The sequence below is a fragment of the Priapulus caudatus genome, unplaced genomic scaffold, assembly GCF_000485595.1.
Source record: "Priapulus caudatus unplaced genomic scaffold, Priapulus_caudatus-5.0.1 Scaffold114, whole genome shotgun sequence".
Lineage (NCBI taxonomy): Eukaryota > Metazoa > Priapulida > Priapulimorpha > Priapulimorphida > Priapulidae > Priapulus > Priapulus caudatus.
The window spans coordinates 524,600-541,743 of record NW_014577175.1 but is presented as its reverse complement, the minus strand read 5'-3'; the positions used below and the strand labels follow the sequence as shown (position 1 = coordinate 541,743).

Here is a 17,144-nt window from a genome sequence, read left to right as displayed (position 1 = left end):
CTAATAAAGTTGGCTCGGTCTAGGATAAAGAGTAACACGTTTCAATACACACCGCATAGATCAGCTCTTTGTGCATCGCGTGAAAATCTTTGCCCTTTTCTATTCTCATTTGTCTTTTTAGTGGGCTCTGACCTGTTTACAATCAAACCATCAAACAATGACAAGGATGGTTACATACAGTACATTTACACAACAACAGATGTCACTATGACTGAGTAAGCTATCCGTAAGACATTCGTTACCGAGTGTTCAATCTTTACATTTACCTAAAAAGCAAATTTGGTGTTCTCATCAGTTGAGGTTCTTGACTGTCTTTGCAGCACTTATTTGGCATTTTATAGTGAATCCAAAATGCTCGTGTAAAAACGCATTATTCACCGCTACCATTTTGAAAAATAAAATGCCTACTTATAAGACCATGTATAGATTTTGACCTAAGGGCCAAGTAGAGGCTTCATAGGGTCTAGTCCCCCAGGGTATGCCAGAACGGGTAGCCGGACTATCTGATATGGGGTAGGGTTAGGAGGAGTAGGGGGTAGGCGACTCCCTAGACCTCGTTAGTGGAGGTAGGCGAGGTACGGTCGGCGGCATATTAGATAGTACCAGGTACGTTCCGGTATACCGACGCGTACCCAGGGTTACGTTCCGGCAGTACCCTGGGGGACATAGACCCTCTCAGTCCAAGTAAGTGTAAGATAGCAATTTACTAGACTAAGTTACTGGAATATGGGTCAAATCATAAACAAGGAATTGATCTGCACGTTACAATTATTGTGTGCAATCTCCCTACTTACAACTTACAAAGCCTCATGATTGCGCTACGTATTTATAAAACAAGATATGGAATTCAAATTTATTAATGAGCCTAGCCTACACTTACACTTACAGCCGTACCGACTACCGATAATTTACATTTTATTAATTACACAATATTCTTGTTGCTAGAAAAACTTCACCCACATCAGACTAATCAGTTACTGATTATCAAATACGCTATAAGTTTGGTTGCGAATGCTTATTATGTTAAATGCTCACTAAACATATAACTATGAGCGCCTGAAATGAATATGTTACCACCTAACCTCGTTTGTCGTTTTGAATTTAATCAAAAACACCGAACACAGAACAGCTCAAAAAGTCAAGCCGAAACTAAGCCGCAAGTTACTCAAACTTACCTTTAATGAAGGTCAACATCAACTTTGAACGTCTGTTGTTGCAGTGTCTTTAGTGTTAACAACATTTTGTATATTTTTATTAGAACATGTGCTATAAATACTTCGGACACACACAAAATCTGCAAATACACAAAAATCGCAACTCACTCGGCGCCATTAAACATGACGTCACCAAAAGCACGTTCTTGCTTTACAAATATAAAGTTAGGTAACTTTTTATTACAAAATGTATTGCTATAAATTATAAAAAATATAAGATTCTAAAATGTAAATATTGACATGGCCACATTGTTTCTCAACGAATGTGACTTTTGGAAAGATACAAATCAATGGCTGCAGTTTTATCGATTAAGTGCGGTGGTTAAACTTAAGATGTCTGCGCACATATAGAATTGCATGGTTCTTGTCATTTTTACATTGAACGTAAAAAGCGATTTTGTCAAATGTCCGTTATTTCCGGAGCGAAATATTGTGGGGTGCATATATCTTCTGGTGTAAGTATAGATCTTGCAAAAACATATCTAATAGACAAAATAACGAGTAGTGGATTCAATTGCCGCCAGTTATTAGTACGTACTAATACTGATTACTAATTACACTAGTCCAGTTGCTCAAAATGTTGACCCTGGCAATGTTAATTACTTGAACTTTTTATCGGAAAGTGGTTTCTATATAGTTAGGGAGAGGCTGATTTAGCTTGTGCTAACCGTGTGGCATACGTTGAGCATGTTCTTGGAAATGTCAGATGGCCGCCGCCGTCGATCTTGGGATTTTGGTAATTGTTAGAACCCTAATTGTAGAGTCGTCGATGCCCTAGAGTGCATTCATAGCCGTCTGTTTTAGGGGTTTCCGAGGCAGGGAGTCATTGGAATCTGGGAGTTATTGTTTTAATAGGATATGGGTCAAGGTCAGGTCAGGAACAAAGGTCAACGGTCAAATAAGGACACTTAGAATTGTAAATTCAACGAGGAAGAAGTAGCAAACGGCCTGTTAGAACAGGTACACAATAAACAGTAGTTTGTCGCAATCCTCTATGACTCCTCACCGCCTCATTACCCCAATCCGTCACATATCATTGTCATTGTCGTCATCTACACCTAGGCTCTGCTCATTGTCTTCGGGTGTCCATCTGATTGTTTCGTGAATGCGGGTACACCGGCGACCCTCGCCTCGGCACTTGCAATAGTCGTTTTTTCTGGGTGGCAATGAAAGGCTGCGACGGTTGCAGGCTGCACACTTACCCCGCTGCATGCCTTGCCCTCCTCGCTGCTAGCTGCAAGCTACTACATGCAGAAGCGCTTGCGAGGCAACTGCGCTGTTGAGATGGTCCGGTGTGATGGTGGACCCCTTTGATACTCCAACCAAAGTTGGGTAAAGGATGAGCGTTCTGTCCAGGTGGGTCACGGTTAGGTTGGCTGCTGTTCCACAGTATCTGAAAGGTGGATTTCGGAGCACATGCAGCTGCAGGTTGCGTCAGTCGTGCAGTTTCGTTCAGTGTGGCGGCTTCTTATGGCTGGCGGTAGGAGGGCGAGACGTGCATCGATTCATTGTCGACAACTTTTCTGTCCGGTAGAGAGGGAAGAAGAGCTGTCTGCTGTCGGCATTTGAGTTGAGCAATGGGTCGCGCCAAGGCTCTCCAAGCAGCTTGATCCATGACTGTTATATCAACTCCAAGGACTGAGTGCTGAGCTGTTTTCCTATTTCGATGGTAACGACACCGTATCGGGCAGCTGACAGCGCATGGACACCGGAGAGCTTGGCTGCACTTATGGGGCTAACCGCTTCAAGCAGGTTTTGTTGATATCGCAGGACATCACCGATTCACTTTTCCAAATTTGAATCCTTGGCAATGACCGCGCATCCTTGATGTCGCAGTAATCAGGAGAGCGAAGGACGTCTGTGTATCAACTGAGGATGCGGATTTCTGGCATCTTCCTGCTGCCGCCTTCGAATGTAGCCTGCAGAGAGTGATGTCTGCCTCAGCACTGGGTGACGACACAGTGCCAGCTTGTTGACAAGGCTGGATGTTGTGAGGAAGAGAGTACCGCATAGGGATGTTGTTTGAGCAGACCTTGTCGTGGGCATTGTGAAGTGAGGATAGCTTGTCGGCATGGAAGGGGTGTGTTGGGGGGTCAGCCGCACTTCTTGGCTCTTTCTCTTCTCATCTGCCTGCATCTCCTTTGGCGCGTCAGGAGAGCTTCTTGGTCATACCTGTCGAGACAGGAGCTATTGTTTTGAGCCAGGGGGTAGGTGGCGCAGTCGAGGGCACTCAAAGCGTTGCGAGCGCAGATCTCCCTGCGGGTCCCAGCGATCTGGGCCCACTAGTGGGTACAGGAGCTGACCGTCGGTCAACCAACACGACGTCTGGAGCAGGTGGAAGTCTATGACAGAAAATGTCAAATCCATACTCATCAAACTCAGCCGGATGTTGGGGTACGTGGGAACTCAGTCGTAACTGGAAGAGTGTGTGGTAGATTCCACGGCTCCGCTGGGCTTGCCCCAAGACCAACAGCCGACTGAACATGGTCGTCGGATGTCGTAGATTGGCCTCCCCGTTGAACAGTGACTGCCTTCTGCAGAATGTGCTCCATTGATGTGACCAATGTTTCTTCATGGTTTTGGTGAAGTCAATAACTTAGTGAAGGCGGAAGAACTGCTTGGCTTTGCTCATGTCCGATAGTCAGTGCATCCTGAACATTCCACTGTGTCGGCGCCACGTTGCCATTGCAGGATGTGTAGTGAGAGACGCTGGATGCGGCTCGTTGAGGGGGGTGAGGTTGCTACTTCTCGCAGCTCTCTCCGATCTTTTCCTGCCGATCGACCTCATCCAGTCTTTGCTTCATTGCCTCTCCGTTGCCTCTTTGTGCGTTGTTCCTTCTCTCTCTCTATCCACTCGACCAGCGTGCTTCTCCATCATCCCAGCTGTCAGCTGTGGACATAGTCGTTCCTATGGTCGATGCGGAGGGGGCGATCACACACTGACAGCATTTGACCACACATCCAGCCATTGCTCGGCGCTCCGTCGATGTAGCCCTTCATACCGTCCGACGCACGGCTTCCGCTCGGCTTTGATATAGTTCGTGTTGCGCCGAACTGATTCTGCTGGAACTGCGGTCCGCGAATCAGAATGCCGACAGCGTGGGGACATGTGGCGCCTGCCAGGTAGGTCCTCCGGCAGCCTGGGAAGGGTGCTCGCATCTGTCGGCACATACCAGCTCATGGTAGGGGCATACCATTGTGGTGGACGGCTCTGCGATAGAAATACGGGCAGCATTGCCTGAGACAGTGGCGCTGGAGAGATAGTCGACCAGTGCCGCTCTCCACGCAGGAACATGAGCGTCAGCAGTGTCCGGCTGATGAACAGGGTCCACCCAAGCCCTTCCCAGTGGGGTTTTTTCTGCTGTCTCAAGAGGTAAGTCACTCTAGCTCTTGGTATGTCTTGCAACCATTTGGAGTAAAACTCTGCAGCAACACGGCGAAGTTGTATGAGGACGGTATGCCCGTAGAGCCTTGTGTTGCAGGGTCTTCCCGTGATGAATGCGTGGTCAGTGGCCACCAAACGCTGGGCTCATGAGAACGTCCCACGGCAAGATGCCTTCATCGAGTTGTCCCGCTACCGTGACCAGCCCGAGGAAACTCATGGAGTGTGCATCATGCCTGGGGTGAAGTATAAGATTGTGTACTAGCGCTGAGGTCCTTTCCATTGGACTAGGCAGCAGTCTTGATATAGTTGGAGTATCAACAAGAGGTGGTGTACTGCATCCCGGAAAGAGTTTTGAGAGTCCTCTCGAGACTACAGGAGCGTAGTCAGAACGGTGTCTGGGTGAGCAGATGGTGAATCGATACATGCGTCCAAACACACAGTGTCTTGGCTTATGGGCTAGAGCCGCGCCACTAGTCGGTGCTTGCTGACATTGGAAGCCCGCGCCAGCTCGACAGCTTGTCACTCTCATGGACTTGCGACAGGCCCAGGCTGCGTCTCGCTGCGAACTGAACCTCACTGCAGCGGATTGAGCTGTGAACTCTCTGCGGACAGAGGCTTTGCGATGGAATCAAGGTGTGGGTGGGGGGTGGGGGGAGAGGGGGGGATTTGTTTTTTGGTTTGGATTCAGCTGTGGAAGGTCCTGTGTAGTGGGCAGCTGTATGAGCCTGATGTGGCTATCGATGCGTGAGAGAATGCCTACGTGTTTCTTGGACTCGGGGATCGTGAGCTGCATCACACAAGTGTTTCCTGTCTCGTGATGCCGCGATGCTGGTGACAACTCCATGACCATGGTGTGGGTGGGTATTCACCATTTGGTCTTGTAATGTTCAAGTAGTAGTTGTCAGCCTGATATATCACGTGATCTATGAACAGTGAATTTACAATTGAAAGTGCTTAGTTTGACCGTTCGCACCGTCATTTTGCCCTTGGCGGGACATTGACCCCAGCTGGCCATATCTAAAATAACTCCAGAAAATGGACTCCCCATGCCCTCTGAAAACCCCTAAAGAGGAAAGTGAAGAGGTATTGCAGTGGACATCTAAGGGCATCGAGATCACAAATTGTAAATTGAGCAAGATCCGAAGATCGACGGCGGGCGGCCATCTCTGAATTCCAAGAAAATGCTGCAACGTTGCCACAGGGTAGCAACCAAGGCTAAATCAGCTCTCCTAACTACTAAGAACACAGTTTCCATGACCAAAGTTGCAAAGTAATTAACATTGGCGAGGGTCAACATAGTAGAGATATAGCGGCGCAAAACCGACTAGAATACATTAGAGATACATTACATACATTTATTAGAGATAAAATGAAAAAAATGAAAAAAAAGAAGTTTTTTCAAAATATTTTGCAATGCGGTAGGAATAGTATTAAAAGCGGTAGGCGGTAGAAGTCTTCAAAAAGCGGTAGTCTACCGCGTAAAGCGGTAGGGTTGGCATGTATGCTATCACTATCAGACTTGATTATGATAAACACTTTGTGTGCGAAAGAGAGAGAGAGAGAGAGAGTTGGCATGTATGCTATCTAATATGCCGGACCGTACCTCGCCTACTCCACTAACGAGTCTAGGGAGTCGCCTACCCCTACTCCCTAACCCTAACCATATCAGATAGTTACCAGGGTACGTTCTGGCAGTACCCTGGGGGACATAGACCCTATGAGCCTTACTTGGCCCTAGGTCAAAAATTATATGGTTATAAGTAGGCATTTTATTATTTCAAAGGTAGGGTGATAAGGTTTTAACACGAGATTTGGTTACTATAAATGCAAATAAGTGCTGCAAAGACAAGTCAAGAACCCTCAACTGATGAGAACCAATTTGCTTTTTAGGTAAATGTAACAGATTGACCACTCGGTAACGATGTTTACAGAATAGCTTACGTCAGTCATGTGAATCTGTTGTTGTGTAAATGTATGTAACCATCTTGTCATTGTTTGATGGTTTTGATTGTAAACAGGTCAGAGCACTAAAAGACAAGATTGAGAAAGAAAAGGGCAAAGATTTTCCAGCCGATGCACAAAAGCTGATCTATGCCGGTGTGTATTGAAACGTGTTATCTTTTCCTAACCGAGCAACTTTAATTAGGCTATTAGCAGCGCATTGAATTTCTATGATGAAACTTTCAAACTTTCTAATAGTGGTTGTTTACACTGAAGACAATATTTGCCACCTAAATTAATGTCCCATTTTAATTATTCTACACACCAACCTTTGGTGTAACAACCATAATCATCAGTATGTTGATGGTGGCAAATATAGCGTAGAAGGTGTTCTATATATGTTATTTAAAAGCTTAACTAATACTTTGATTTAAAGTTGGATATTAGAGTTTATTTACATTAATGGGTGGTTCGTTTTTTTCATTTGGTTTTCGTTAAGTTTTGCAGTTGAATAGTAATAAGGGATAAATGTAATAAAACTGTAACTGTCAGGTGTTAAAACATGTATGCTAAAATAAAATTCACAAGTAAAAATTTCATCATCACTGTATATCTATTTTTAACTTGAGTTTCAAAAAATTGAAATACGCTTAGGTTGTCATATGTTGTTAGCTCATCTGACGTAGTCAGATGCAGCTTGTAGAATCGCATGAGCGTGCGTGCGTCCGGCCGTGCGTCAACAGTTGGGCACAAATCTTAACCGCTTGACGTACAGTCACGATATTCGGGATGTTGGGGGAGGGGCGCGGGGGGCCGCATCGTTACAAAACGAGTTTGGCGATGTCGAAGCTCGGGCGCAAAGGTCAAAGGTCAAGAGGCTGTAAAAGAACGGCACGGCGCGACATTCCCTTCCTTAACTTAAGCGTATAGGAGAGGAAAAACGCCAGAATTCGCGGCACAAAATCTAACGGCCTCCGCACCTAGGCCTTGCCTGATAGTCGGTGTATAGCATGCCATGGCTAGGCAAAACCGCCATCACTTGCCCGCAAGTTGGAGCGTCACAGCGTCAAAAGTCAATGCGCCGCCGGATACAGGCAGAATTTTCGGGCATCTTTCTCGCAGGACATGCGTCTGACGCGACGCGATTGGAAAACTTTTTTGTCTTCAGCCGACCTAGCATTTAATTATGGCCTTTATTGAACCAGGACATGAAATGTAACTTTTCCGCTGACATGGCGAAGAGTAAGTGTCGGATGAGACCTATTTCACCCTCAACGACGCAGCGGCTAACAAATGGCCGATTTGCTTTCTCCTCAACTGCCGTTTGGGAGTACTTGTGTGGTGGGTGCTTGGAAAGCCCCATTCTTACAGCTGAAATTTCACACATTAACTTCTTACCTTGAACAACGCCTTACTTAGGCCACGATAAATGACATAGAACTTACTACTATAAGACATTCTGCTCAGGGCTGCTACATTATGAAATTAGGTTGCGTAATACACGTCACTATGCACTCAAATAAGTTTAACCACAGGATGAGCGCTGCCGCGATTTCCAGACTTCAATTACTTCGTTCTCATCAAATTCTTGCCCACCAATATATAATGCCAAGCTTGTACGTTCTTCGAGCTTATCCTCGCCCGTCACTCCACTAATCACTGGCCTACCTTGTACTGAAAAATTAGTTTAGACGGATATTTTGCCCTATCGTTATTCGCTGTCAATCTGTAATCTTTGCCAACGAGCTTGCGCTCTGCCTCATTGGCTTGGATATTCAACCACTTGAGCATATTTAATTAACGCAGCCCAGATGGTGCCCCTCCGCAAGGGCCGCCGTTCAATGCTACCATTATTACCTGCAACCACTAGCAACGCATGCTATATGCTATAGTAAATATATCGGCTAATTATTCGATCCTGCTTTTATGCAATTGCGTCGGCGTCACACTGACAGGCTGCCATCGCTGCAATCCTTTGCTGACCGATGCGAACCATGCCCTTTTGATAGCGCGCCCGCCCCACTCTATCGGCCAATTTTATTACACTAGTTTGAAGTGTTGTTTTTTGGTCGTGTTAGAACATGCAACGCTCATGCTACTAGCGACGTCTTCGCCTATGACACAAATGAATTTATCGAGCAGGCACACCAGAGCACCAGATGCAGCCCTGCTCCGCATCACCTGCGGCCCACTTGCTGCTTACTACCCAGGTACCCCGATGCGCAGAGCTTCCCATCTTATAGGTCTGGAAAGCACACTTAAGTACGCGCCATCTCGCTTGGCAACTTCTTTATGAACCGGATCCCAACGAACATCTCCTTTCCTGAGCAAGCATCTTGTTCTGATACACCATCCCTGCCTGCCTTCACTTGTTTCGGCCCGTGTATCCGTGCAACACATTCGATTTCGGACTAAACACGGGCCATTTACTAGAATCCCACCACTCCCCACCACAGCAAGTCACCGCAGCCTAGCACGTGCAGATGAGCGCCCTGTCGCTCCGCAGCACTTGTTTGTTTACATACACTCAGTGTTCAAAATTCACGTCGACCCGTCGGCCCGCCGCCGATAGTTTCGATGCCGGGCCTACAGCTTCTTGATCAAACAGGCACGCTGATCCTACAGCTATTTGATCACTGAAAATTCGAAACACTGAGAAACTGTTAACTGTAGAAATCCCCTAACGCTAACCTAACCCTACCACTAACTCTAAACCGACTCGACTATCTTATATACGCGTGTAGTACCCAATTAATCTATGGTGTATTTAACCATTTGCTTTCAATATTTTGCATCTGAACTGACAATCAATCCCAACCAACTGGTGTAGGCTAGCTGGCACAATAATGTTCATTTTCATACTTCAAATCCGAGTGTTGTCTAGCTCATCAAGAAATCTTAATCGTGAATTAAATCGTGAATTAATTTCTAATGGCATTATTACGGGGTAGGTAACCCAGTCTAACACGAGGTAGAGTAGACTGGTACACTTACCGACCAATCCTGCCATTGTATTTTTTGTACATAACACTAGGGGTAGAGCCCACAATAATAAAATACAAACAGTGGACATAGCCAAAGGCAAATGGTAAGTCAGATCCAGAACAGTATTGTAAAGCTGTCGATAGTAAAACTACATAATACAAATGAGTAAAATGATATAAGAAGATTTACAGTACCAGTATAGTTGGTATGTATATGCAGTGTTGGAAATAAGACAAAAATTCCATCCGGTCCTGATTAAAAAAATGTCTAAATCCGCAATATAAGCTACAGTAATTTTCTTGAAAATTTGCCAGTCCTGCTCCAAAAGTAGCCAGCCCTGCTGAAAAGTTAACAGTCAGGGACTATGGGACCAGCTGCTATTTCCAACACTGGTATATGTCAGGTTTTCTGATTTATGAGAGGTGAACTCGATTTGAAACCAGCAAACCAGCAAGTTCACCCCTACATTTTGGTGTTTTTATTCCATTATTATTTTGAATTTTCTGATGGCTTTGCCCATGCAAAACAAACATTTTCACCCCACATGCAGTGCTTCAAATTTACAGACAGAGTGTCTCAGATTGCATCTCAGAGCTTCTACAATTCAAAAATATTCCGGGGGGCATGCCCCCGGACCCGCCTAGCACTGAGCAGCACCCCCATGCTATAATGAAAAAGCTTGGAGAACCCTGGGGATTATGATTATGGACATTGATAATGACTAATACCCACAAGGAAGAACAGGATATATGCTGTTTTATTACTGTAATTCGCTCCAAATTTGGCGGGCCTATAGCTTTGCTGGTGGGCCTGCAGCTTTTAGGAGCTATAGGCCCTGCAGGCCTACATCTTTTTCTGCTCAGTGGCAAACACTGCATACACTCATAATTTATATGTTTATTTAAAATCAGGGAAAATTTTGAATGATGACCAACCACTGAGTGAATACAACATTGAGGAGAAGAACTTTGTTGTCGTAATGGTAGCAAAAGTAAGTCATCATCTACTGGTGTGTCTAAATATTTTTCCTTGGATAGAATGTCATTTGTTACATTGATGTCATATTGTATAAATGTATTAGTACTTCATGTGTTTAATATGTACACAGCATTTGGTTGTGGAAGCAGAGTGCATTTGTTTTGTACATAGTTTAAAATAATTTTCACAGTACTATACAATGTACTAGAATGAGTAGCATGAGCGTGTCTCATTGTAAATGTATTCCTGTATGACAGGCTAAACCTGCAGCTGCTGCAGCAGCACCAGTAGCAGCAGCACCTCCAGCAGCAGCAGCAGCAGCAGCAACAGCAGCAGTAGAGGAACCTGTTCTGGAAGAGAAACCAAATATAAAGGAGGACAAGAAAGTGGAAGATAAGCCAGCAGAGCAGCCTCCTGCAGCAAGGTAATCGAAACTCTAATTTCGTCTGTGGTTGTGCCATGGTGCCCAAGAAATTGGACAGTGTCCACAGCAGTAAACTGCCTCGGCTGTCCTACCTGCCTATGTGCCCTTTCAACAAAGTTTGCGATGCTCTTTGTGTTCCTCTTTGGCCCACGTAAAAGTGTTGTTGAAAAGTAACCTGTCTCGGTGCCCCTTTAACTTTCTGTGGTCTACTAAACTTGTGATAACACTGAAGGTAATGCTTTCATTGCAATTCAGGTTTCATCTTGGCAAAGTGTGTGTATAAAAGTACTTGGATTGGGAGATTTTAATGCTGTTCGTCAGTCACAACATGACAATTGTTTGTGAAATTAGATTATATAGGATAGTTCCATGTTGCAGTCCCGCAGCCCCGGAAGCAATGGACACAGCATTGCCTGCTCCCAGTGCACCCTCCGCAGAGGCAGCGGCTGCTGCTGCACCCATGAATATAGGCGCTTCAATTGGTAGTTTGCTTGGTGATGTCCTACGAGCAGAATCAACGCTAGTTACAGGTGTGAACAACGTTTTCTGTTGCACTGTTGTCAGTGTTGTGCAGGGTTTCTTATACATAGGAGGCACAGTGGCGCACCGCCGTTGTGAAAATGTTCCTGTATTTACTGATTAGTATATCCTGTATCTATATACCTATAAGTATATCAATACATCCTGTATTTTAATCCATCATGCGCGTTTTTTCCCCCAAACTGGCCATTACCTCCTTTGTCTAAATTTCCCGCAGAAGAAACCCTGTTGTGGCCTGTAAAATGGACTGATTAGATCATTAGTTTATGGGATTATAGGAGCATTATTACCAAATTTACTGGGATTTCTAGGTACCCTTAAAGTGATTACGTCGCTGTAAATAGTAAAAGTTAAAAAAAAATATGGACACTGTTTCACACAATGTAAGTGATTCTGTTCACTTTTTATGGTTAAATTGCTGCATTATACTCCCTATTTTGCTATTCCGTTTGATGTGAACAAACACTCGTGACTCATACAGAGCTCATAGCAAGCATTTAATGTCGTGATCAATATATCAAATCACCCAGGTTTTTTTGGATTTTTAACTAGTTGAGAAACAATCTTATCAGATAAGAATTTGAGGATACATTTAGTCCTGTTGGTACTTACTTTTCCTGTAAAAGAATTGCAACAAAAATTTTACAAAATACACCGTACAAAATTCGTGACGTAGTCAATTTTATATTAAAATATAAAGTTGGAAATCCGTGTTTATCACCAATGCTAATATTTATGAATTAAAAATTATATATAATTTATAAATTAAACTTAGAAATCTGGTTGTAAATGGTGTTTGATTTCAACCACTAGAGACAGAGCCTGTTTACTTGTTGGACAGCTGAGTAATCGTTTATCAACAACATGCTGCTATAATCGATCGATCAAGTTCAGTGTTTTGATTTTACCCAGGTGAAGACTATGAACAGATGGTGACAGAGATTATGAATATGGGTTTTGAACGGGAGCAGGTAGTGAGAGCACTCAGGGCAAGCTTCAACAATCCTGATAGGGCAGTAGAATATTTACTTTCGGTAAGTCACAAGGTGATCGTGCTTTCCTCCTAAATAAGGCCACAATTAAAAAAAATATTTGTTTGCCCTCACCCGACCCAGGCTGAAAAGTTTGGGTAGGTAGGTAGGCTTCTTCTTTTTTTTACAAATTCAGCATGGTGTCTACATGCTCGGGTGTGCTTGTGTGGAGATACCTTTTATGTTGAATGTTTGTTTTCCTTGGTACATATACTGTATTGCCTACAGATTTATATAATGTATTGCCTACAGATTTATATAATGTACAATGATACAATTTGTAAAAAAAAAAAGAATGGGAAAAATCAATAAAATTTTTTGAGTCGGCCCCTTTTTGGTGGGTCGGTCGGGTGAGGGCAAACAAACAATATTTTTATTATGGCCCAAACCAAAATTATAAAAGTGATGAATTGGTTTAAATGATGGCTAATATTTGGCAGCATGAAAATCATTCATCGTTTTGGCAATTGAATTTTGATTTAGTACCCATTTTCTTTGCCATTAAGGAAGAATTTAACTCGGATTGCACTGATTATGGTAAGGTTATCATTCTGTTAGAACAACAGAACAATGGCGGTGTGAATTCCGTTACAGGGTATCCCGGATATGCCTGAAGTAGAGCCTGGAGAGGCAGAGGCTCCAGCAGCTCCACCTAGATCCGATGCATCACAAGAACGTGTCACAGGTGTGCTTTTGCGATAATTTTGTGTTTTTTTAATGTGTTGGGGCTAGTTACTTAGTTTATACTGTTTTAAATGCAACAGAATCTGTGTGTGGCATGATGCTGCCTGTTTGAAAATCAAGCTTTTAAAATGCTTTTTAAATCCCTGTAATGGGAATTCAAACAGAAGTCTTTTAATAATATTTTCAGAAGCAAGTGAATTACCGGCAAGACCACAGGCGGCTCCAGGTTAGTATCATCTAGCAATACCTATGAATATATTTGATTGTTTCCACCATTTGAGATCAGCGATTGCCATCATTGTTAGTTGAGTTTCAGTTCAGTGCTGTTTTTTTGTTGTTTTTACAAGTTACTGAAGCTATGATATGTGACCCTGTTGCTCATTAGCTACTGATTTTGTTGCCAGGTGGGAGTGAAACAGTAGCCAGTGGCCAGCCCCAAGTTGCTCCAGGTATGGAATGTATTAGTTCACGGGGTGCATGGCAGCAGAATATGCAACATTTGCGACAGGCTACTTAGTATCTCAACTGTCGGTCGGTATACAGATGAAGGTACGTCAAGCACCGTCTTCATCGTACCACTCGTTACGTGTACATGAGCAAAAAATAGACGCAATTGGGACGCAAAAAGTGAATAGTTTAATTGAGTGTTGTGTTTTTGTGTTTCTACGTTCCTGACTGGCTGTGCGGTGTCGTACAAGATTTTTACGACGACTGTTGAAGGTGACCTTATCTGTTGCAGAAGGCGACCCATTGGCTGCGCTGGCACACCAGCCTCAGTTTCAGCAGATGCGGCAGGCGATACAGCAGAACCCAACCTTACTTCCCCCCTTCCTGCAGCAACTAGGCCAGTCAAATCCACAGCTACTACAAGTAAGTGACAGACTCAAATTCATCGGGCCAAACAAAAAGTTATGGGTGTTTCTGGTTATGCTGAAATGAGAGCTGGTGCAGGTTAATGAAAGGGTAAATGTTTTCTATATGTTTGTTGTTAACATTTAATCACTAAATCCTTAGTGTAAGTAGGGTATGTCTGGGGGTCGGGTCGGTATCCGAAAACACACGCACATCTTTTTTGTCTCGTATTTGCTTTCATAGCAGCATCTAAATCACTACGTCAGATTTAGTTGTGTTCACTCGTAGGGTTGACAGATGAGGTGGTTTTGGGGTATCCTGGATCGCTCACAAACGTTAGAAGCCTGTTTGCGATTAAAGGTGCCATGCATTTAACAGAGCTGGTTACCGAAGCAACCGTGCATTTGGGAAACATGTTTACTTCAATAGTTGTGCGTCTGTGAGAGCTAGTTACGGCTTGTTAGTTAGTTCCATGTTGAACAGGGTTTATGAATGCTGATGCAGTGCTTGCCTTTCTCCCACTTCTCAGTACATCAGCCAACACCAGGAGCGATTCATACAAATGCTGAATCAGCCTGTCTCTGGCAGCGGGAGCGCGCCTGCGCCCGTAGCCGGTGGGGGCGCCACGGGACAATCACCAGAGCTTGCTGCACCCGGGGTGATTCATGTGACGCCGCAAGAGAAGGAGGCCATAGAGCGAGTGAGTGCAAATTCATTTTCAGAATCTTCAGGCGCAACTTGAGATGTGCCGTTATATTGCACCGCTGATGCTGAAGAAATAACACTTATGTGCACGGTCTGAAATTCTACGGATAGGCTAATATACCATTATTTAAAATATGTTACGAATTTTATATTATTGTTAAGGCTATTATATGTGTGTGTGTGCGTGCGTGCGTGTGTGTTCTGTGTGTGTGTTAAAATTTAACTTGTGTTAGTTATGTGTTGTTAACTTGTTATGGTCATCTATTTCCCAGCTCAAGGCTTTGGGCTTCCCCGAAGGATTGGTTATTCAGGCGTACTTTGCATGTGATAAGAATGAAAACCTAGCTGCAAACTTCCTGCTCTCACAAGGGTTTGACGACGACTGAACATAGTAAGTAGAATACCTATCAGAGGCCATCGTCTCTCGTCATATTTTGATGGCTATTAGACTTCGTGTTCGCAACGCGGTCAAGTGCTGTTGTATTGTGTTGACGTGCTTCTCTAGGCAAAGCTCCAGTCAATCGCAGCATGTTGAATTAGCAGAAAAAGTGTTGTCATTTTAAGCTTTGTTTCTTGAAGTTGTGTAAATTTTCGAGCCATTTAAAAATGTTAGGGGTGTGTAACCAACTGCTCGTTATATTGTTGTTTTAGCATGAAAGCTACCTATTATAAATCTTTACAACTAAGGAGTATGACCTCTCATTTTACAGCATCTTTTAATTTTCATATTAGTTCGATCAGCCTCTCTAGTTGAATGAGCAAGAAGTGTTGGATGCATTGTTGTAAAGCACATCTATACCTTGTATTAATCAATATAAAAGTTCCCCTTTTGCAGCAATTAATCAGTGGTTGATCTCCTAGTTGTTCATGTTCGTCTGGTTTATTTTCAGGAATTGGTGATGTCTACGTGGCCATACTCTTCTGATTAAGACTTCTAAACAGATTGATAAAAATCCCCTTCACATCTGTCTTCGTTTGTGCGTCAATATTTTGAACCATTAGATTTCTGTGAGAATGAACTTGTTACGTTGGAGCTGGGCTTTAGTGTGTCCATTTTACGAACGGCTTGCAATTTGGGAAAATTCCGGGCACCGTGTTCTTCCTGTTGAGCCGTGGAGTAGATCGATTAAACGGGTACGGGTTTATACTGCCCACATAACCAACAAGTGAGTGCTTATTGTTTCTCTGCCACTGGATGGCTTTTAGCAGAACCACAGCAATGGCAGCAGGTATTTAGATCCTACTGCAATGAAAGTTAGCACTTGTGAAATGCCCCATTAATTTCGGGGATAGTCATGACGAGGTTCAACGTAACAGAAATATAGACAATGTAAACTTTTATTGCATTTTTGAAGCCTGAACAGTTTTTAAAAAATATTTTTAGTTTTGTTCATTCATACTTTCCTTTAGTAATTAAAGTGATAAACATCCTCTGATGAAGATCCTATGAATGAAGGCAGAAAAGTTTACAATCAAAAAGCAACAATGTACTAACTTACAGCGAGTTTAAAAGTAGTATACTGAAATTACCATCTAAACATTTAGATGTGTTGAAGTGTATCTTCATATCATACATTCAGAAAGAAAATTTGTTCACTACACGATGAGTGAATAAACAGAAATCGAGAATAACTAGAAAATGGTGCAACCAGATCTTCCCTTCATTTTGGAATCAGTCTATAAACGCTTCTAGTGAAAGATACTATATAGCAACTGTTATACTCCACGGTGTCATGTCAGTTAAATATGCCTATTGCGTTTTTGGAAGCGAAAATATCCTTGTATGACAAGCTAGATTAAATTTATATGACATTTTTTAATCAAATGATATGCAACAAGTTGAGTTGTGTACTCGGAAAGCGACATCGTAGGAATTGTTTTGTATTAAGGGCATTGAAGAGTCAATGTATTGCTTGTACGCATTATGACCAGACTATTTTGCTTAAGAATTTACCATAGATTTTCGTTCGTACCTACTTGAACACCACTACTTTTAACATTGTGTACAGTAAAATTGGGAAATTGTGCTTTACATGTTACTGGTGTGGATTTGTCAATCGGCATTACATGCTCGATAACCAGACTGCTCATTCATTCATCTCTTCATGTTCTACATTTGCGTAACTCATTTCAAAATAAATTTTGTAATGAATTCTGTACGGAAAATGTGTATCAACATGAACCCGTTATGCTACCGTTGTGTGTTATACAGTACAATAATAATACTATAACGTAGAAAAATGTGGAACACAAGTTATTCATATCGGCAAGTGTGGAATGTTGCTAAATTTCTTTTCTTGGATTTCTATGGGCTGTATGTATCGGTGCCTCTAGCAATTACAGTATATCCTATATTCGTAAAGTCTTTACTGTGTTCTCAGTTTTGGCTACATAACGTTAGGAAT

The 17,144-nt window shown here is 43.1% G+C and overlaps 1 protein-coding gene across 1 annotated transcript; it reads left to right on the top strand.

Annotated features, from left to right (window-relative positions):
- The first annotated feature begins 6,569 nt into the window (after nt 1-6,569).
- LOC106805449 (UV excision repair protein RAD23 homolog A-like) lies at nt 6,570-16,984 on the top strand. Its single transcript, XM_014807030.1, has 12 exons — nt 6,570-6,696; nt 10,437-10,516; nt 10,761-10,927; nt 11,306-11,457; nt 12,380-12,501; nt 13,093-13,183; nt 13,370-13,408; nt 13,587-13,631; nt 13,922-14,052; nt 14,564-14,734; nt 15,012-15,130; nt 15,630-16,984. The coding sequence occupies exons 1-11, from the start codon at nt 6,570-6,572 to the stop codon at nt 15,123-15,125; spliced, it is 1,239 nt and encodes a 412-aa protein (XP_014662516.1). The 3' UTR covers nt 15,126-15,130; nt 15,630-16,984.
- Nucleotides 16,985-17,144: the final 160 nt, after the last annotated feature.

What these genes read in the sequence shown, in the direction of transcription:
- LOC106805449 (XM_014807030.1), top strand. Translation starts at nt 6,570, where the DNA reads ATGTATGTAACCATCTTGTCATTGTTTGATGGTTTTGATTGTAAACAG. An exon ending in ACAAAAGCTGATCTATGCCG is followed by an intron (nt 6,697 to 10,436) that starts GTGTGTATTGAA and finishes ATTTAAAATCAG; the next exon opens with GGAAAATTTTGAATGATGAC. An exon ending in CAAATCCACAGCTACTACAA is followed by an intron (nt 14,053 to 14,563) that starts GTAAGTGACAGA and finishes CCCACTTCTCAG; the next exon opens with TACATCAGCCAACACCAGGA.